Source organism: Chaetodon auriga, chromosome 13, assembly GCF_051107435.1.
Source record: "Chaetodon auriga isolate fChaAug3 chromosome 13, fChaAug3.hap1, whole genome shotgun sequence".
NCBI lineage: Eukaryota > Metazoa > Chordata > Actinopteri > Chaetodontiformes > Chaetodontidae > Chaetodon > Chaetodon auriga.
The window spans coordinates 14,591,023-14,614,272 of NC_135086.1; the positions used below are offsets into that span (position 1 = coordinate 14,591,023).

General features: G+C 41.0%; 1 protein-coding gene across 2 annotated transcripts in view; it reads right to left on the minus strand.

Moving 5' to 3' along the window:
• Positions 1–23,250, minus strand: part of gpc6b (glypican 6b) — an 80,717-nt gene that overhangs the window by 487 nt on the left and 56,980 nt on the right. The window contains exons 7-9 of one of the 2 annotated variants that reach the window (XM_076747227.1): positions 22,328–22,357; positions 1,881–2,017; positions 462–637 (exon numbers count right to left, since the gene is read on the minus strand). In XM_076747227.1, coding sequence (XP_076603342.1) covers positions 462–637; positions 1,881–2,017; positions 22,328–22,357 — 343 coding nt within the window. The remainder of the gene's footprint in view (positions 1–461; positions 638–1,880; positions 2,018–22,327; positions 22,358–23,250) is intronic. The other variant, XM_076747228.1, reaches the window with a different exon arrangement.

Sequence of the window (23,250 nt, forward strand, 5' to 3'; positions counted from 1 at the left end):
AGTGGCTACAGTTCAGTTAATGGAGATTTAAAAATAAAACAATAATAACTAAAAACTTATAAAAATCTTCTCTGTGTCTGTTTATGACTCTCGACCAAATAACTTTTTGAACGTGTATGTAAATGAGGGACTGCACGCCCAATGTGCTGCTTCCAAATTGTTCCGTAACTGCTTTCATCAAGGTTGCACACTCCTCGATGAAGACTGGAACTGTTTTTATTGCACACTGCCTGTGTTAGCTATTTGCTCCTTCGGTGCCTCTTGTGGTGTCACTGATGCTGATTACCTCTGCCTCAAGGTCAGGTAGTATTTCAAAGCAGACATGTTATCAAGATGAGTGACAAGTTGGAGCATGAACTTGACCAACCAGGACAGAGAGGGCAAGACTATAAATATATTTCCTGCCTTCCTGCTGCATGTTGTCACACGCGTGTACATGGGAAGGGCGTCAAATGGCTTACTTGAGTCTTGAAAGTAGATGTCATTGCCGTTGTAGGCATTTTTCAACTTGTTGGTCATCACCCTCAGAGCCATGATCTGCTGACGGATGAAGGTGTCTGGGCGGGTGATGTCCACGCCCACCTCAGGGTTATTCACCTGGTTGGTCAGTCCATCCTTTTGGACTTCAGGGAAGTACCTTTTCGGTTAAAAATACAACAAATAAAATAAACTTGATGCCTTATTTTTGACAAGGTGCTTGTAAAAGGTCTGGTGTGTAGGATTTAGTGGCATCTCATGGTAACCATCTGAAGACTCCTCGCCTCACCCTACCTTTCCAAATATTTAGGAGAATCTACAAAACATGAAAGGTGCTGCAAGATGGTGGACTCCGTCTAGGAGGACCTGCTCTCTGTGTAAATATAAAGAGCTCATTTTAAGGTAATGAAAACACCTGAAAACATAATTCTTAATTAGATTCCATTACCGCTCATAGATTCTCCTACATCCTACACACTGGACCTTTAAAAGGAAAAGGAGTCAATAAAAATAATATTCTTGACACTCGACAAACTAACGAGACAAGAATTCATAAGTCCTCTGTCAATACGAAAGACCAGAGAGAGGCTAATGGTGCACCTGAGAATAGCTTGTTGAGGTAATAACAGTGCTGACAAAATCAACATTTGACCTCATAATGTCGGGTAATGTTCTGGCACACTTGTGTGATATTTCTCCGGGGGAAACATGTCAGCTGCCTGCATTCCTGCTTGATAAATACACAGCAGACCATCATGTGAGGGTGTTTCACAAACTGTCTGACTACAGCATTTGTTTCCCATGAGCCCGGGTCACTCTGGATAACACGCGCCACTGAAATCTCGGCAGGTCTGAAAAGGCAACATCTCGCTGATTTCATAGCAGCTTCCACATCCAACACTAACGTACAGGGTTGAAGTATTAGCTTTAAGGGTTGTTCAGCGAATTAAAAACATGAATGCCGAACATCTTTTGATCGTACAATTGACGTTATGAATAAAAGCAACACAAATCCATTAACTATGATCTCAGCCATGGCTGTGGGCATTTGGAGAGCTCGTGCAAATATTTTCCTTGAAAATGAAATCAGATTAACACGGACGCACCATGTTAATCTGCGAATTTTAAAGAAGAATGAAAGCAAAATAACACTGACAAAAATGCAAATAGCAACAAATTATAGTAGAATGTAAAAGGTGAATCCACACCACTCTGGAGTTTGTGCAGCTGAAGAATAACAAAGTATGCCAAGCTCTTACAAGGTTTAACTCAGCGAAAGCAAATAATCTGGTCCTTAATTCTAGGATTAGACTGATTAACAGTAGTCTAGCTGAACAGACTTTGGACTTATTAGTAACCTTTCGTATTAGCCTGCATTAGCCCCCAGGCACCGGTGCACTTACCTGCCCTTGGTGTGTCCATTCCAGCACTCATCATCGCTGGCATTTCCAGCGGTCACTCTGTCCTCCATGCACATGGCCTCAGGCAGGTTGGACCAAAATTTCTTCGACAGCTTCAGCTTCTCTTTTATGTCAACCACCTTAAGCAAAGACAGGGGTCGTTACGAGGGAGACAAAAGACTCAGTCTAAACAAATCACAGCTGTGCTCCAACATACGAGCTGCAGCCTTAGAGCTGAAAATGATGCGCGCGCACACACACACACACACACACACACACACACACACACATATGTTGTACATGCATGGTATATATACAGGATATGACACAAGAAACAAGGAGGCTAAAAAAAGGATATTGTCTAAAGGTGAAACATTTCCTGGATGCACATTTTTAATCAAACTGGAATTTATTTAATAAGACATTCATTCTCCCGGCAAGAAAATTAAGAACAAAAGATCGCACAGAGTGTTGACAATGACAGCCCTCTCTTTCCTTTATTTACTGTACGCTGTCGCCCTCGAAGCCTTACAACAACCTTCCTGATTAACATATATTCTTGTAAAAGCATCTGAGAGGAAACGCAGACACTTTGAGATATCCTTGAAGTTTCTGATTTATAAGAAAAATTGTGTGTCGAGACGTCCTAATTGAGAGTTGGTGTTTTTTAAAACTCTCTGTTACTCATGATACTGGGACTGAACAATTTATCGAAAAAGTGGAAATTGCAGTATGGCCAAGTGCAATACCCACATCACAGCAATTTTTTTTGGATAAAGATAAAATGTGTCTCAACATAGCGTTATAAATGAAGCTCTGTGGTGCTACACAAAGTACGGGAGCATGCTTGTTTGGTACAGATCCCAGAAAAACATCATCAGTCTTTATAAATTCTTTAGTGAAAATTAAATGAAAAAACTAAAATCATGACTCATATTATGATATCTGCCAAAACAGTCGCAATATAATTCTTTTTTCCTGTCACTCAGCCCTACATGATACATCTCATTTGTAAACTCATTATAAACCTGCCCCATCTTCACTTATTACCACACTTTATCAAAGGGATTAGAAATCTTGGGATTTAACCCTGAGACATCTTAACTCTCTGACTCCCAAAAAATGATTTGGGTTTTATTTTCCTCCCATGCTGACTATCGAATGTTTGCATCATGGAAAAGTTAAGACCATGCAGGCTTGCAGCAATAATTTCAGCTTGAATGTCAGACTTAAATGCTCCTTTGCATCCCGGCCATGTGACACAGTCAGATATCGTTTCCTGACTTGAGCCTGTTGAACTCCAATCTTTCATCAAACACAGAATTTGACATATTTCACTGAAGCTGAGAGAAAGCCTGATAGCAGCAGGTTGGCCCCATTATCTTTTTCCGTCTGACTTGCTGTTGGCTTACGTGAAATTGTAGTGAACCTGAGCAGAACATGAAAGGTGCTGTACTGACTGTGTGACGCCGCTGTAGGCCCCGACTCTGCTTTTGATGTGTTAATCCTGTCACACTGATGCCAAAGCACTTCAGCGGCTGTGATACTGCCCAGAGGGTCAAGGCTGCACTCAATGCAAGAGATTGACTGGCAATGTTTGACTAAACCTCATACATTAAGTTTAGTTGAACAAGTAAGAGATTCTCAGTTTTTCTGAGCATCAGCTGGCGAAACCAGGCCGGCTGAAAGTGTGAATTAAACTGCAAATGACATACTAATGTTTTAGTAATGCAAATATTTAATTAGCACCTCCACTAAATATCATAATGGCATATTTCACGTAGCTGCAAATAGATAAACATTTAATTTCTTCCAGCTTATTTAATAGGCTGAGGTGACAATGTCTTAATGATTACTGCATTTCATAATATTCTCTGCTGTGCAGCATAGACACAAACAGCTACACTCATCATATCCATTTTACAGAGCAACTGAATGTTGAATGTTTCCTATTAAATCCAACCACAACAAACACATCGCCATTACACAAACTCAGAGAAATCCACAGGGAACACAATAAAAAGCACCCGATGAACCTAAAGCATCTAAAATGTCTGATGCTTAAAGGAGAAAAAGTTAAAAAAGAAGAGGAAAGGTTGAGCCTTTTCACACAATAATAAATATGCCTCTGGGGAAAGTCTGCCTCTCACTTCATTGCGCATTGCCCATGAATAAATAACACGACTGCAACAAGCAGCCCTGGCATGCAACCAGGCGCAGTGCACACTAGATGGCACTATGTCTTTGAGGAATGGGGGGACGAAAGCAAGCGGAGAGAAAACACACAGAGGAAATGAAAGCAAGGAAACATATTTGACATTGAAACATGTCTACTAATGATGTTCACATGAAACTTCACGTTCCCATGGATGTGGTCGAACGTAGACACTGTATTTGCCATGGAAACAGACAGAAGGTGGAAGACTAATGGAAATACACAAAAAAATCTACAGTACAAACAGGAAAACATGCCATATTATCATTCCAGAGCGGTGATGGTAGGTGAGGAAGGAGAGGGGAAGTGTGTGTGTGTGTGTGTGTGTGTGAAGCAGAGATCCTCATTATAATCAGCTGCCTATTACTGACAGGGTTGATATTCTCATTAAAAATCACAATGAAGATCAAAACAGCTCCCCTCTCTCCTCACACCAGGATATTAAATTGTATTTGTTTTCATTGACAGAGTAACAGATTACTATTATAATCATGTGTGATGGCTACTCCAGCTCCTGATGACATTAAAGGTGTTAGAAGTGTGTGTGATACCTATGGCTCTGTAATAAGGGCTGACAAGGCAGTTGATAGAAGCACTTACTCACTGGATGTGCGAGCCATCATCATTTATATTGTAATTTTTTCCTTCAGTGACTTCATGAACTTAAGTAAAACATTAGAACAGCGCCAACATGCATCTTCAGGTATTAGAAGAGCTGGAGGATGACAGGCACAGCTCCTATAGGCTGCAGCTGTACAGAATAATGTTTTCACATTCAGCACACGGGTGTGCTTCTCATTGTCCAGTGAAAACCAAACATCTCCAAATGTTGTGATTTTTAATTTTTCATATGGTTGTTTTTCATATTTTTCATGCTAGTTGTCCTGCGAAGAGACTTTTTTTTTTTTCATTACAGCGTTACAAGAGTGTTTTGCTCTGTTTACCACTTAGATGCCCAAAGGTAAAGTTATAGTTGTTGGAAAAATATATCAATAAACACGTATCTGCTTATAACTATGCTGTGTTGTAAACAATTTATTTGATGCTTTAATGCTAAATAGGTGTAAAGTGCTACACTTGGCCAAACCAAGGCTTGTTTTTCGAACAAGTCTTGGTTTGGCCGTATTTTTTCTGCTTTATAACCTTATTTCTTTCTTTTCATCTTTTTTCTGTTTTTGTAAAATCTTGCAGGAATATTGTTATTATATCACAAAGGCACAGTCTAGTGTATCAGTCAGTTTCTATCTTATAGGGCACTAAAAGAAAGAAGAACTGAATGTGTTTTCTGCTTTGCCAAGGTCTTTACGGGCAGGGCTCTTCCTATAGGGATGCACAGGGCCTTGATCTCTCTCTGTTTCATGCATCATATATTCTATGTCTCTTGAAGAATTAAATGTAACATTCATTATGATTTTGTGAAAATACATGCCAAAAGATGTTGCAGGAAAGAACTACAGAATATTCTGCTTTACGTTAAGGACTTTGAAGGCTCTCAGTCATCCATATACAGTAGTGGGATATTTAAGGTAATTGGATTTACATTTTTAGCACTGTTTCATCTCATTTTTATTCGTTATAAAACAGAAAATCACCTACACTACTAAATAATCACATTAGTGAAAAACACTGCAAATGCTGCTTCAGGTTTGGAGGCGCTAAAGGTTTCAGCAGTTCAGCTGGACAGTTTAGATATTTGTCTCACACATTGCAGAAAAAGTGTGAAAAAGAAAATTCAAAGGATAAGTCTGGTGTTATCCTATATTTTTCTTCAGCACAGTCAACAAATCCCATCAAAAGAGCGAAACCAAAACTGCTTTAATGTCTCTTTCAATACTTTCCGACTTCTGTGACTTCTGACTTCTGTGGGACTGAGCCCTAAGCCCACCAGTTCCTGTTGAGACATGAGCTTGAAAAATGGTCTACACACATATAATTTTATTGTTAAGTGTCGGTAATTTTCAGCTGGTCACTGTAGTTTTTAGCAAATGTTACTCAAACAGGAGCAAATAGTGCTTTTGTTGCAGACCAAGAAATCCTTATCTAAAAACTATCTCTATCAGCCTCATCCTGCAATAGAAAAACATGCAGTTAAAACAACAGCTAATAGGTCAAGGGCCAAACACTGAGAGGAGCCTATCAACAAACACATAATACAGACAGAGAATTGTACAAAAAGTTCCCAAAAATATCCAGCAAACTCATCTCTGTTGCAATAATCACGGGTAATAATCTGCTCCAGATTCATCCAAATCGCTCATTTTGCACAAACTTCCTGCAGTTATTGAGTTCACTACTTGGGCTAATTGTATAGTTTATCAGTTGTTCTGTACTGTTACTGTTATGCATTGAATATAATATAAAGCATCCAGAAGATATGTCACTTGGTCAGGACTCACGATAACATCATCATCAGGCGTATCCTGTAAAAGTGTTTGTGTTTAGCTAAAACGAGGACAGAAAGTTTCCATTGTTACGCATCAGTTTAAACCTCGAGGATGAAAAGCTGCAGCGACGGGTAGCTCTGCCCGCTCTCTCCTTTCCTTTCTCAGGTTCGCCCTCTGTCTCCCTACTTCCTGTCATGAGCCACATATTCCTCCATCGTGTCTCCGTCCCCTCGCTGTGACTCTGGTCTCTGTTTGTTCTTTCTCTCTGTCCACAGTCGTAAGTGAAAGTGAAGGTTTCATGGCTAATTGACCCATGATCTTAAGACTCCCATTCTAAGAAGCTTGGTGAACAAAGCCCCTGGTCTCTCTCTCTCAGCTGTATCACAGTGTGTGCTCAGTCATTTCTGGACTGTGTAGCATCTGTCCTCTTCCACCTCTTCTCCACACCCTCATTGGAAACATCTGGAGCACTACAATGGAAATGAGCAGCGGAGCATGAGCGTAATTGCTCTGAAATTTTCCTGCCACTTAATATATGATTAATCTTTCAATATGAGCGAATTCAATCACAAACGTAATCAGTCATCTATAATTTTCTTCTCTCTCTGTTCCTGCTCTTCCTGTCTCGTTGGGAGCAGGAAAACAGGGAGTTAAACCACAATAAAGACGATTAATTCAGCAGTAAACAGCACTGAGAAGTAGCCTGTAATGTATTACAGCTCACACAGCTTAGCGCACCATGATCCAAACATAACCTCACCTTTAAATTTGCTTTTTTTGTGTGTCTCCCCAGATAAAATCCAACCAAACATACTGGATATACAGTACAATGTTTACTCGCTGTAAGAAGTAATTGGCTAGCTTGAATGGACAAACATGAGGAAATGTTTGCAGATAATAATTATTTCCAAAAACAACAGCATGAGCCAATGAGATAATGGTGTTAGCAGGCTTAAAGTGTGCGTGTTTACAGACACTCCAGTGTATTTATCACCCGTCTTGTTTTTGTGTGCATGCAGCTGAGGGTACACACGAGGCAGGTCGCGAGTTCCCCCCCTGTGTGCACGGTACCAGGGCGGCAGCCATGTGCCACCTTTCAGCTCGCCGCAGAACTGTGAGTGATCTGTACTTTGACCAGCAGTTTTCAGATGCCCTTGCCTATCCTCAGATCAAAAGCTGACGTGTCACTGGCTTTGAAGCTGCAGTCACACTCCTGGCAGCAGCACAATGTCAGGGGCCCGGGCTCTTATCTGGCCGTGGGACGATGCCCGGACGTGCTATCTGCCTTTCAACAACAAAAAGAAAGAAATATATGGCCAGACTATCACTCTAACTTTTACTCTGAAAACACATCACGCTCACGGCGCTGACCTACAGTGTTCAGCGTCTCCTCTGGCTGTTCTGTCAGCCGGTAAATCTCCCTCTCCCTCACTTACACCCACCCACCCACGAACAAATCCTGCTTATCAGACATTCCGTTAGTTAAAACACCTCTATCTTGTTAAATTAACAATTAGTCCTTTTTCGAGCAGCTATGTGGAGATGTCATCGTAGCTTGACACAGAGCATGTCCCTCTGCTGCCAGTCTGAGCTAAATTAGTGCATGTTCAATCTAATCATAGACCCGGCAGCAGGTCTCACCACTAAACCACAAGGGGCAGACAACTCCTCGATCAACTTATTTTCCCTGGCAACTGCTCCTCCTGTCTGCGTTAAAATAGTTTTTCATTTGATACGAATGCAGTTTTCTTCCTGCATCTCAATTACAGAGGTCAGGGAGTCGGTTCTGCTCATACCAAGACCTTGGCCGTGCCATGAGTCTCTCCCTGACCAGTGACCACTTTGAGGACAGAGCGAATAGTTTCTCACAAGGAGGAAGGCCGCAGTAAGAATAACTCTGCCTCTTCATCACATTCTTCATCAAAGTTACATTGTTGAGTGAGCCAATCCTAAAAACTAATAGTGCTCTCCAGGTCTGGGTGCACCGTGTGTTAATGCAGCCAACAGATCAACTTCTCCAGTGTCGAGTATCAGGGTGCTGGGGCCCTGTGGGTGTATGTCCCCGGACACGGCTATTTAATCTGGTGTCTAACACGTCATAAAGTCCCTCTCATTGGTTCAGGTCCACCCATAAACAGCAGATTCTCTCAACCAGGACGTGCCATCTGGCTCTAAAGCAATTTTAGCACATTAAAAAATCAGCAGAGTAGAAATAATATTGGCAATCCCAAAGCACACCAAGTAAATGACCTCTATGATAATGTTTTGAGTAGCAGTTGTCTGCCCTTTGTCAGGTCTCTCTTGTCCTTGTCTGGAAACATTCACCTTAAAGGTGACTGGCGGCGTTGCTTCGAGCAGGTAACTACCAGAGCGCATGTAGATGTGGGCTGTTTCCATCCAATCAATACCCATCAACGGAGGGCCAAAGCAAATGTGCTTCCCCTCTCTGACTTCACAATAGCTGAGAGCAGAAAGACGTTTTCCTTGCTGTTTATTTTGCAGCACTCACACAGATGGGAATGGTACACCAAGGCAAATCATGGTTAGAAAACAGCACAACCACTTGCAAACTAAAATGTGGTTTGATATGACAGTGCGGCGGTGGTTTCTGTCCTCCGCTGCCGAGCTGCCCGCCATGTGATCACGATAAACCCATTTTTAGCATCGTTCTGCAGGCCATCGCACTTTTGTCGACTCTCAGCTGGAGCCGCCCTCCTTGTTTCCCTTGATTACGACTGATTATGTCCCAGCATAAATCTGCCACGGCAGACACGGACATATCAACAAAGCCTCAGCCGGGGCAGTGCCGATGTCTTTCTCATATCTCCTGGTGACAGCACTGTGTGATTGTTATTATGCTGCTTCCTGGGAATGGATACTTGACATACAGCGAAACTCTATTGTTATTCAAAACGGGCTATTATTTTGCATTTCTTTTGATTTTTTGGTGGCTGAAATGCTCTGAGATCTACCTTAATGGTATATATGACAGCAAAGGATGCAAATATTACTGAGGCAATAAACAAAAGTAATGAATATTTATCACTAATCGGTGTTATACTTACTTTAAGATTTAAAAAGTGCCTCAAGAAAGACTGTTCAGTATGTAGGTTTCCCCCCATACTGTCTGACTGCGTTGTCAAATTTAGTTCTGATTCCATACTTCAGTGAGAAAAAGCTGAATACTGAATTGAATCGCTCACTTCTGTGACACCCTTGAGGCATAACTATATTCTGAACTTCGTAACTGTTGTAGGAGAAATAATTCATCATACCTTTAATTTAATGTGACGGTGAATCTGTGTACAGTGAGAAAAAGAAAAAAAAAAAAACACAAAGAAAAAAATAATGCTGCTTCCAAAAATAGTGGAGGCTGTGTTGTTACAGGAGATGCATAATTACAAGCATTTTGGTCTCTTTAGGCTAATTTGATCACTCTACTGAGTAATAACAATCCAATAAAAATAATCCCTCAAAATAGATTATATTTCAAAAAAGCACCAAAACACTATACTGATATGTTAAACTTTGCAGCTATCCTTTGTGAAAGGCATTTGTGGTCGTCCAGTGGTTGAAATGATGCTTTATTAATCACAAATGATGAATGGCTGCGTGTCATTGTGCCTCCTGTAGTATTTACGTACTGTCAATGTACAATAGGACATATTCAGTGGCCCATTTTACATAAAATTGCCTCAAACCATTTGCTCAGTCCCTTGGCATCTACACCGTTAGCCAACACGGTGCATCATGGTGAGCAAAATTTATCACACAATGATCCCACAGTGAGAAAATATGACAGAATATTGATGAAACAGTGGTGAGTTTGCGAGTGTGATTCGCCCAAGGCTACGACAGCAGAAGTTTGAAAAAGGGAGATGATTAAAGGGAAGCTATGCACTGTGGAGAACAGAGCAATCATCAGCAGGCCTGCTCTCTCCCTGCTGCCCATGTTCCCCAGAGAGGCACGAAGCCCAGAGTGCAATGAGGCCAATGTATTTCATTAATGTATTGATAGATATGAAAAGTAGCGCAGCCTTTGTGAGTAAAAAGGAACGATGTATGGAAATATTTTACCTTGAAAAGGGAATTATGCCAATTATCATCATGATGATGGCGTATGAAAAAGGTGAGACTGAACCACTTCAGCTAAATTATCATGAAATGTTTATGGTTCGTTAACATTTATTTGCAACTGCAAAAATGTCCAGAGCAGCAGATCTTACACTTACACACAAATGTATGCGCCTTCACAACACACATCGCAAACGTGACTGCATCCGTCTTAGTTTTTCCTGCGGGTAGATGTAAGCCATCTTAAACCCTACTCCGCTCTAGAGGGAGTTGGAAAGGCTGGATGACCTTTCACCTTGTTGGGTATGTTTCTTTAAGAATGTGGCCAAAGTGGGGATTTGCATCTGGCTCAGATCCACCTCCAGATGTGGTCTGGCGGATCTGCCCACATTCCATTTCATGCATTCTGCATGCAACTTGCATACATTCGTTTTTTTTTTCTTCTTCTCCGGCTACGATATCCAGATACACCTCATATTTGAATGTCGAGGTTTACGCACTATTTCACACATGACGCAGTCGAACTTCTGCATTCTGTTATATATCAGACTGCTGCACAGCCATTTGGCCACTAACAAGGCTTCTCGCAAACAGCAGGGCCATAAAATTAGTGATGTTTACAGTTGCATATTAAATGCTCTGGATTTCTTTAAGAGATTATCTCAATGTAGATTAACCACTTCACTCTTAATACATCAATGGAGACAACATGCTACCAAATGAACCTGTGACTCCACAAAACCAGGTAAAGTCAAAGAGAGCCAGCAGGTGAAAATTTTTGAATATTTGAGTGAATATTTTTGTCGCCTTCAAGTATATTTCAGTGTACTCAGGTAGTTCTTGAGTAATACTTGAGTATACTTGAAGTGTAAATAGTTGCTAAATTGGCACAACTTTTTTACAAACTTAAGGTGTACTGAAGTACACGTGAACACACACTTGCAGTACAACTGTATTACCTCACCAGTGTGTTGCAAATATACTGAAATACACTTAAAATGAAGCGAAATTAAAGTCCAGTTTAAAAAAAAGTACAATTTCATTAAGCTTGCTAATATTGTATTACTTGTCATAAGTACACCTTATTACTATCATTTTGTAGTTTTGTAATTTAGTACATGTCAGGCATACATGAAATTAAACACAAAAAGTTGTAATGAATTTTCTTTACTTTAATTATATTTCTAATACAGTGTATAAGTATACTACTTTTTGACCTGGCCCATATTTATCACACTGTGGAACAGTGACACAGACAAACACGCAGCTTTGAGACACTAAAGAAAGCAAGTCGACCTTTAAGTTGAGCGTATAACACACCGTGTCTGCACTTGTCACAGTGTTACTATATTTCAGACTATACCTCCTCTATCAGCAGCGGACTTTCCTTTGAGCTCCAGTCTTCCTTTTGTTTCTCATAGTTTGGTCCCTATTTTTATAGTTAACTTGTGAATTTCCTGCTGATCAAAGGCACACAAATAAAATGACCTCAAATCATCATAACAATGATCATAATCATGATCAATCACACGGCTGCTCGTGAGTTACTGCTGCCCTTTGCTGTTAGTCGGCCCGAGCTGCTTGACAAACCTGTCTTTTTCTTCAAATCTGCTGTAGAACATTTTTCTCTTCAGCTGGCTCCTAAATGCTTTCTTAAATGTACTTCACAGAACTTCACAGATAAATATGGGCCCAGAACTCACTTTGTGATACAGACTCAGGTTCTCCTTTTTGAAGTTTACTTTCAACCACCTTGGAATAGGCTTTGGAAATGGTGTTATTCTTAGTTTCACACTACATAGACACTTGTGCATGCATGAAATATGTCTGGATTTGTCTCAGAGAATAAATCTGGTGACTTTTCACGACTTCTATAACTCCTCTCGTATAATTTCTAATATACTATAGAAGCCTGAATTGTTTTAACGCTAAAGCCACAGTGCTCCCATTCTGCCTGTCTCCTGGACAGCGGGAGTAGTGCTGCTTTGTGAATGACAACAGTGAACTGTGGCTGATAAGTATTCTATTGATGTTGCACCTTTTGGGTTAATACGGCATGTGTGATGTCTCTATCTCAGGACCAACAGGACCAAGGTCACAAAGCTTTGGTGGAAGCCCAGTTCTCTGACAGCCTGAGTGAGATGTGTGGCTATGGGATACGTCTGCATGTCCGTCAGACACATTATCTAACTATGTCCTTCCGCCTGACGCGAAGTGAGGGTGTGCTTCATGTTCGTCTACATCCGCAGCTCCTTTCGCTCTCACGAAAGGTGAGACTTCTCACTCATGCAATCAGAGAACCACGATTTATCGGTTACTGTGGTGGGTTTTAATATAGTAGAGATCCCAGAGGTCCATTCAAAACAAAGTGTGCAGCTCTGACTGTTCAACAATTCGCCTTGGACTGAGCAAGAAGACTCATCTGCATGGTTACACACCCACGCAAACTGATCTTTTTTTAAAAGCTTTATTTAGTTTCAGTGAGGTCTCTTCATGGAACACACTGCTCCACAATTACATATGATAACAACTGGAGGCTGTCCAGAACAATTACAGCCTGATCTGTTGGCCACTGGGCAGCTCCACTGGACCAGTTGGGGGTTGTAGGTGCCAACAGTGGCACTGACTCAGGTTGCATGGATGCGTCTTTCAGTGCTCTCCAGTCTGAGGATGTTTTTTTTAATTTCAAATAAACCTGCGGTGAGAGTCATTAATGGCCTATAGTTCTCCACATCTGGATCTGACATGCGCAGTTGAGTGCTGAACAAAGGCAGACAGAAAAAAGTAAAACATTTCATTTTTCATGATGGAAGTCTGGACGGTTGTGGAAGAAGTATTCAGATCTTAAGGAGTAAAAGTAGCAATACCAAAGCATTTTCAATCTGGCTAAAGTTAATGTGCAAAGTCGTGTTAGTATTCATTATGCAGGAGAATTCCTCCTGTCAGTATTATATTATTTTATATGTCGTTACTTGATGTTTTAAACTGATCCATTAACATGTAAGCAGCATTTTGATGTTGTAGCAAGTTGAGATTAAACACTTTAATATTCAGTAATGCATCATATTCTATGACATGTTCATATATTTTCTATGTAAAATCATAATCTACAAAGTGACTTGGTGCTATAACTGTCAAATAAATTTAGAGAAGTAAAAAGTACAATATCTCCCTCGGACATGGAGTAGAAGTATGAGATTGCATAAAATGGAGTTGCTTAAATGCACTTGAGTAAATGTACTTAGTTACTTTGCGCTACTGAGTCTGCTGCAATGACAGAACAAAAATATTGCAGATTGATTGATTTTCACAGTTAATAGTAAATCTTACTGACATGCACAGACTGGAGCGTACAGACCAAACAGTAATCTGAATTCAGATCATTCATTAACACGTATAAATAATGCAGGATCCTCCTCTGAGTGGGGGCCTAAAGGTCCACCACACATTACTCCTGTCTCTTGGCATAATTAGAATTCAGAGAATATAGCCCCAAATCAAATCTGTCCAGTTAAAGATCTGTTTACTTTCATGATTTTTAGACACGTTCATAATTAGCACCACGGCTGAATGCTGAAGCTGGGGCAGAAGTGCTTTAAGCTGCAGTTCCTCTAAAGTCCTTCACGCATGCCACAGTGTGCCGACTGGGAGTCCCAATCTCTCTGAGATAAACACTTCTTCCCACAAGACGCTAATCTCAACAAGTAGTTTCACTCAGTCTAATGTGTTAATGTTAAATTAGTGCATTTAAGATATACTGACACATCAGGAGTGTTTGCAGCATGTTCACAGATGCTTCAACCACTTGTTAATCCTCCATTATCATGCAAGGATTTTCTGTAGGTTTTAAATGATCATTTCCTGGGAATGTCTCACTCTTCCAGCATTTCTCACCGTAAATTAAGTTTCATGTTAACCATAGAAGTGCAGACAATAAATCATATAATGATGTTTATTGTCATTTTCTGATGTTTATCTTCCATATTCGCAAGTTTATGTGGCAGTAAAACAGCAATTTGTATTAACACAGCTGTGATGCTGATTCTCCTTAAGGTGATTTTCAGCTGAAAATAAACATGTCTCGAAATGTATCTTACTGTTAAAAAAACTGGCAACAACACAATATTAATTATTATCAGATCCTGACTGATCCCGTTTGCACGTCAGAAGATTGAAATAATTAACAAAGTTAACGACTGTGTGCCATCTGCATAAAAACACACTAAATGTTAACAATCCTGGTTTCCCAATCCTGGGAAATCCCAGGGATCACAGTTTGTGGCATTCAAGTCTATCCCACATCAGCTCCACCCAAACGCCCCTGTTTCCGATGAGCAGTTAACGTAATGTTTAAAGAGCTGTGGGTGATGGACACTGAGTCAGGAGGTATTAGTACACGCAGTACTATCACCGCTGTGTGGCCACACATGACGCGCATGCACATATGCCTGTGCCTCTTGCTGTCTGCCTGTTGTGAAATATAGAATATCTGCATGTTGTAAACTCATCAGCTGTAAACACAGCTGTTTGTCTGCTTTGGGAAGCTCTTTATGTTTTGGTCTCTCATGTTTAAACTACATTGCAAAGAGCACTAAGTACAGTAGTAACGAAGCATGACTGGTGTGTACTGCACAGGTGTTTAGCTTGAAAAGAGACATGATCAAGAGAGGTTCTTGACCTTCCATAAGAGCCATTATACGGCCACTAATGAACCTTTTCAATTCATGTTTGTTTTCTCTAGTAATAAACCATGAAATACTGTTTGGTTTACACACAGAACTAGTCTCATAAATCCTCCACGTCCGCGTGGTGCTGAAGGGCTGATTCACAGTTTAAGGTACATTTGAAATTTGTCAGTATGTCATTTTACAGAAGTCAAATATTTATGCTCGAGTGCCACTCCTCGCAGAGAGATTTGTTTAATTTATGGTCAAACAATGCCCTCAACCATAATGCCACATATGCATTTCTAGACTATTTATTTTTGTGTGGTCTGAGAGAGTCATGTTAGAATCTGTGGAATCTACATAATTGCACGGCTTGGGCAGGAGTCTGTAGATACAACAGCTCAGGGAACGGTGCTGTGGACAGGCCCACTTTACTTCCATTAAGCTGTATCCAAAACAAGAATGTTTCAGTGGCTTGACATGTTCCTGGACTGCACAAATATAAAGCCTGGGTCAAGATTTTGGGAAAGGAGTGGTTGTGCCTTTTTCCTGTCAACTGACTTCACAAACCACACACGGATGTTTTACTCAGTGTTTCCTACCGAACATGGCAGAGAATGAGAGAGAGAGAGATTGTTGTGTGCATGAATATTCAGTTTCACTTAAAAACAAATATTTGGGTATTGTTGTTGATGACAAGCTTGGTCCTGAATGCCGTGGATGTGGATGCTAAGACGGAAAATGAACTGTTTTAACCGTTCCAGTGAGACGATGTCTCTCTTTTAAAGAAGCTTCACTGACTCTGTTCAGAAACCTAAATTTGTTTAATAAGCATAGACTTAATATGGCCGGTAAGATCTCAGGAAAGAGTCAGGCCAAGCTTTGGACGTTTTTAACAGGCAGGTTCTTGGGATGGCTAAAGCTATATTGGACTGCCAGGACCATCCACTCCAGAGGGAGTTTGAGCTATCGCTCTCAGGCTGCCGTTTCAGGACTTAAAGACTCCATTTCTCTTTCATCCCAAGTGATGCTGATATGCTTAACAGCAATTAGCACTGGCTGCATTCCTTGCTCTACCCTGGCACATTTGCACATTTGCGTTCTGGCATATTTGTACTTGCTATGAATTTCCATTTCCCTGCACTACTTGTGATTTATTGTTGATGTTGTCCTTTTTTATTCTATCATTATGTGAACTCTTGCGACCTAACAAATTAGCTTTAGAGGGACAAGATAGCTCTGAACACTGAACCTTGTTAAACAAGTTATCAATGTACTAAACCATAATAATGAATAATTTATCCTGATGAGAAAGTGAGTAGAGAATAAAAAGGAAATGATATTTTCCACCACACACCGTATGTAAAAAGATTCAGCATGCAGCCTGACAGACTATTCTAGGCTGGCTGAAAAACTACCTTTTTGCACCTTTTATTCATTCAGTCACGCTCTTGACACACTTACTCCTGATCAAAGTCATGGAAGACTGGAGCTAAAGTATTGGATAAAAGCAAGGAAAAACCCTGGGCAGATCACTGGTCTCTCGCCATGCAAACAAACATAGACAGACAATCACACAGTCACACCTAACAGCAGTTTATTGACCTGCATGGCATGGCTGCAGGAGTACCTCGAGAAAAAAACAAAAACAAAAAGAAAACTAGATTCAAGTGCAAAACTTTCTTGCTGTGAGGCAGCATTTCTCAGCATTGATCCACCAGGCTGCCACCTTTTCTTACTGAGAGGGCTGGCCAAGAGTGATTGTCTCTTTCAGACACAAATGTCCCCCAGCCACTGAAATGCACATTGGCACGATTAGGCATAAAGCAGACCTGAGTATGTAACACTCAACAAAGTGTTCTGGATCTGGTGTCACAGTCAGAGAGGGAGCTTTGGTTATTTTCTATTTAGTCCCCCTCCTCTCCAGATATGTTTGCTCAGTTGGATGTTTGACCTCAATCTGCAGAGTTATGCAGAGTCTGACTTTAGCTTTCACATTCATCTGCTAAAGATGGAAAGTCTCTCTGAGCTCACCTCCAAACTGCATTAAAGAAGCGTACCTGAGAGCGTGATTTGTGACATCACTAGTCAACTAGAGCAGGTGCCGGTTTCAATAAATAGTGCACGAGCAGTTCAACCAAGGAGGGATTTTTTTTCTTAATTTATCCCAGATTGGAGGAGTAAAACTATGCCGTAGTTTTACAAGCAAAAATAGCAAAAACAAAGTTTAGACAAAGCCTTGAAGAATAAGCACACAATGTTCTGTTTATCTTGTTAATCCTCCTGTGACCCTTCATACTGATTTTGTGACCTCAGGTTGGAAACCACTCTGTGTCTCCATGTCTAGCAGTTTCCATTGAGAGTATTGTCTACGATAGCTGCTGGGAGCAGGAGTCTGGAATTTAGACTAGGTTTAGACTAACCTTGGGGTGTATTCCTGAATGCACTGCTGATTGTTGACTTGGGTTTTCAAAAATGTTTATCCTGTAGTACAAAAAAAAAAAAAAAAAACCTCTGACAGGGCGAGGCGGGGAGAGGAGAATGGTGGGAGTGAATTATATCTGCACAGATGAAAAGGGAGCGACAATTTGTTTACAATGATAGCTTTTTCATTTAATGAGCAGTGACAGTCATCAAGCCTCTATCATATTTGCGTGCACAGAAGCACAAAATTATTAATATTAATGGAATAATAATAAGAAACCGATCTGAGAAAATGAAACCCTTTTGGTGAAAATCAAATTTTCCGAAAACCATTTGTAACACAAACAGAGACTTTGTCAATAATCAGAATCTCAACTGTATTTTCTCCTGTTTTGTCTCCTGCTGCTGTGAGTAGACCTTCTTTATTGTGAGTGGGCAACAGTGTCTTCTTTGAGCAGGAAACATAAAAAAAACCATCCAGGTGAAATTCAGAAAAACTCAACGAGTCTTCGACACACACATAAATTGATGTGACCCAGCTTACTGAATCCATTATGGATGCAGGAGCTGGCCATGACTTGGGTTTCATTTATAAATAAACAGGGAAGAACGTGTACAAGTCTGACCTTGTAGTTGTTGGTGATGACTAAATCAGCTAGATAGAAAAATATCTGATTCGTCTGAATGACTTCGAAGACATTTCTTGGATTCATTTATGATAAATATTGTTCCCTGCCTGCTCTTTCAACAGTCCGGTCTTATTTGCGTCTTGCTCTCAATGTTTATACTGATAAAATGTCCACCGTGTATTACACAAGGGAGACAAAAAAAACCCCAATAAAACTACACCAAATTGAACTGCACCAAACTTGTTACAAATGTCAAATTAATAGCTCCACCTCTTATCTATAATGTGCCTCTGAGCCTGACAGTCTGTTGTGCCTTTATCCCCTCTTTGGACTTTCAAATCTCCATTTCTCTCTGAGCTTTGAGGGTGTGTGCGCTGACAGAATGTCAGGCAATTAAACAGTCATGGCTCATTGAGCTGGAGGTGGGCGCGCTCCTCCAGGCTCCTCTAAAGGCAACAGAAGAAAAGAAGGCAAGCACTCCCTGCCATCCCTCACACATTCTTTAACTCACAAACTTAGCGGTAAATCCAGACAAGAAGGTCTTATCAAAGGACACTTTAAACTATTGTCAACTTTCACAAGGCTGAGCAGTGTCACTGTCACGGGTAATTATCCCGTGCCAGAATGTAAAGGAGGACAGTGTGTGGGACAACAAAGATGCACTCTCAGGGAACCAAGTCATGTGCCTGGTGCAAAATAAACACTGAGATGCTGCAACACTGATGACAGCACGAGGCGGCTGCTAGACGAGACTCGCACCTTTACATCTACTCCGAGCATGCGGCACTGAGGCGAGAAAAAATAAGCTTCAGTTAAGACATGCATTAACAGATAGCTTCAGGCTTAAGTCACTATGATATTGCTCAGGTGTGCCAGTTAAAACCTGCATTTGAAGGTCTGCGTTTTGTTGCATGCTGGATATGAAAAGAGAATCGTGGCCAAACTTTTCAACCGCAACAGTTGTGGACTAACACCTCTATCTTCACAAATCGAACAAAATGTTTGTTAAGTATCTGTGATACCCTTTTGAAACGATTACTAACAACCTACTGGGGTCCAGCTGCGCTGCCATATTGTAGGGAAGAGGCAAGAATTGAGGTTCATGAAGAACAATGGCTAATAAATTGCTTTTCATGAAAGCCACCCACTGACCACCTGTCCAGCCTTAGTTCTAAAGAGCCAGAGATGCAATGGTAAGTAAGGGGAAATAAATGTTATGCCTACTGCTGCTGCTCAGTTGATTATATACCAAACAATTATAGCATGTATCCTTATACATCCCAGGTCAAATTTATCTATTTATTTCATTAGCCTATGCTTCGTGACTCATTTTACAACACCCTGTGATCCAAATGCTGCCTTCTCTCTCAGAGAATGTCTGCAATTAAAGTTTGAAACTGAGAGGCCATTATCTTAAAATGAGTACTGCAAAGGTTTAAAATGTCCTTCAGTAAGATTATCTCATGTGAACTAGCTACCTCAGCATTCAGTGCGGATGCACGTATGCTGCAAGACCAAGAGCGGCAAATTTTCTCCCTGCCAGGATGGTGGCTGATAGAGGCTGTCATATCAACCTCGATAAAAACACATACAAGCCTTTCACAAATTAGATATGCTTGCTGTAAATGCAAGGCTACAGGCCACTTGTGCATTTTCAGGACCTTTTTTCTGTCTGTCCTTGCCACACCTTTGCTTGCCTGCTATTGGTTCATAACCAATGTTATTCTGTTACATGTTTGACAGCTGGAGGTAAAATGATGTGTGTGGTATCTAAAACAAGTGACCTCAAGCAACATAATTTAATGTTAGCTGTACAAACCACTGCCACCATCAATATTTCCACAAAATGACTCACCACTCTCTCACGAAGCCCATGTTTCAATGAATCTAACTTTTACCAGCTGCAGACTAATACTCCACCACTGTGGCTGCTTCATTTGCTATCTTCAAAACACTGTTGTGGGGTCAGTTTTCATTTATGAGATGAAATAGTTGAATACGACTGATGTAGCACTCAATATCACACACACTTTGACTTGCTAAAGTGCAGCATGAGTGTTTGAATGAAACCTTTAAGTTGTGTCAAACAGGTGGCACATGAGGATGATGTCAGCAGCTGTTCAATACAGTACATGCTGTAAGTGTGGTGTTATTAATATGAAACAGGTGCCTTGGACTATAAAGGCCATGTGACATAATGCATGAGGAAGACAGCTTGCTTTCTCTTGCTTTTTTTTTTTTACACAGACTTTTAAGGCATTTTTGCCTTTGTTTGACATTAAGAGAGAATGGAGAGAGGCAGAAAACACAGGGAGAGAAGGATGGAGGTGATAACATCCTACAAAGGCTCACGACTTGAACCAAGAACCCAGAACGTTGCGGTTGCAGCTTAACCACTCAAGCAAAAGGATGCCCCTGAGCTAATTATGTTAGCAGAATAGTCGAATAACCAGTGAGGAAAATCATACACACACACACACACAGTATATCAGCTGTGATATACGTAACATACAACTATAATACATGAACAATGGATCACATGGCTACTTGTATAATAAAGGGGACGTTTGTAGTGATGAACCAAGAGAGAATTATCACCGGACTCTGCAGTTCTCAGCTCCACTGAGCTTTATACCATGTTTCAGCTCACAGTTTGGATTTTAAGGCCTGAAAGTTTTGGTTAACTTTGACTATTGTAGAGACAGCAGGCAGCTGTTTTCAGTGAAAAGTCTCTGAAAACAGACTAGGCAGCAACTGCTGAGCACCAAACAGCAGGCAGACAAAGACAATGGCTAGCTAGTGAACATAGAGGAGCGTTTAGCAGCTAAAGAGACAGCCAGTGGAGACAAAAACAGAGCTAAAAGCAGAGTGAATATTCGTCAAGCTGCCTGAACCATGACTCCATATGTATGTCAATGTTGCTCTGTATCTTCTGGATGATTAAAATGGCTTTTTGCCAAAGGTTCACCATATTATTTAACCTGTAAACTCAGTCATAAGTCATATTGCAGAAGGTATTCAAACGCCTACTGAGATTTCTAAATGTATAGAAAGCAGGGTTTTGATTTTCAGCGGCTGAGATGATGGGTGTGAGCCGCACTGAGACAAAAGACAAACCGAGCATTTTCTTTGCCTTTCCATGAACCGCGCAACCCACATTAGAGCACATTACAGAAGTATCACTATTCTCAGTTTCCTGTGGCCACAGTGATCAGCATAGACTCCTCAAGTACACAGATGTTGATAATAGAATTTTCTGCTCAGGTACACCGCTCTAGTTATCGTATGTCAAAAATAAGCTCCTGTCATCGAGCTCCATCTTGTGAGAGTCTCCAAGCAGGCTAATAGCCCGGTTATTCATGAGCAGTCTGGAGCCCCCACTTCACTGGACTGTTAGAGCAGATGCTGGCTGCAACACTCCCCCCACCAACTCCTCACAGCTCTCCCCTCTGCCAGGTCTGACGGGGCAGGTCACCTGCTGATTGGTTGGCTTCCTCGAGGAGTTGACTCTATTAGATATGGCAATGAGGGTCTTGGACGGGGATGTGTCTCGAATAGATATGGTGGTTGACGAAGGCTCATGTTGGATCTCCAGAGAGGAATCCTCCCTAGCTGAGGACACCTTGGCATGCGTTCAACAATCTCTGTGGTGATAGAAACTCGGCTGTAAAATATGGTGTTTAACAGCTGATGCTCTGATGCTATAATACACCGCATCGGTCATTAGCGAGTCTGAGGTGTTCCTGCATTAGAACCCCTGATACAATTAAGGAGAAAATGTTCTTATAGCAACTTCACTGAGGCTAGGTGACACTGACTTGCATGTGAGATGAAAATGAGACCATGACTGACACACCAAGTGCTGCATACCGCCAGGATTTACAGGCCACGGTGCTTGTTTACTGTAAATCTCCAGCGCTTAGAACACAATCCTACGCATCCCCCCACCACACGACATTAAGACATCATTTTTCCTTCCAGTCACAATGCATGAAACAGTTGCAGACAATAAACCCAGCGAAAACAACTGAAATGAGTATAAAATCTTGAACCTTACACTGTGTTGCATCGCATTCCAAACAATCCTCTGGTTTGCAGGATAAAGGCAGGGAAACAGAAAGTGTTAATTAATTCAGTGTAGGTGGAAGAAATCGTTGATGGACATAGAAAGCTAAAGAGGCTGTATATAAAGCATCAAAAATGGGTGCAGAATTAATTAGATTGTGCGAAAAAAAAAAAAAATGTAATTAGTGCTGAATAAAACAAATAAGTCATTTATTGTTGTGGGATTCCAGGAGCCAGATGGCAAAAAAAACTGCTGCTATTCAAATGATGTATTCATTAAGTACAGAACCTAATATTAACCTGACACCAAACACTGAGAGAGTTGATTTTGTGGCTTTGAAAGACTGTGGGTGAGGCTGCCACTTCACTAAACTGATTCAAGAAATTTGGTACTTTTTAAGAGTCAAGAATGCAAAAAAAACACACACCAACATAAGTGAGACGCAATTTGAAAAGATCCACTCTGAAAAGGGCTGAAGGGGAGAAAGGAAGGGCACGGTGGCTGCAAAGGTAATCCATGATGAGAACTGTCTCTCAGCTGAATTGGTCTGTCAGCTCCGTGTTAACCTTTACCCTGATGCAGCATTTTAGGTTTCAAGGTTGTTTGAGATGGAAATCCATGTATCAAGAGCCAATCCGACAAACATACGGCTAATCTGATAGAAAATAAAGGTGTGCTTTACAGCAAACAATTGATACTATGGTCAGCCTCAGAGAATCTATCCATCAATTCTTTCATCCCTCTCTTTTCTGTTTGCCAAGTACACAGGGATGAGAAGGGCACCGAACGCGGCGCACCACACCTTCCACTGCCCTCTTGGGGTAAAGCTGTTGATTCGTTAACAAACACAGATCGATAAAGGGGCCTGAATGGAGGACAAGTACAAAGAATTAATTTCCGGCTCCAGGGGCTTA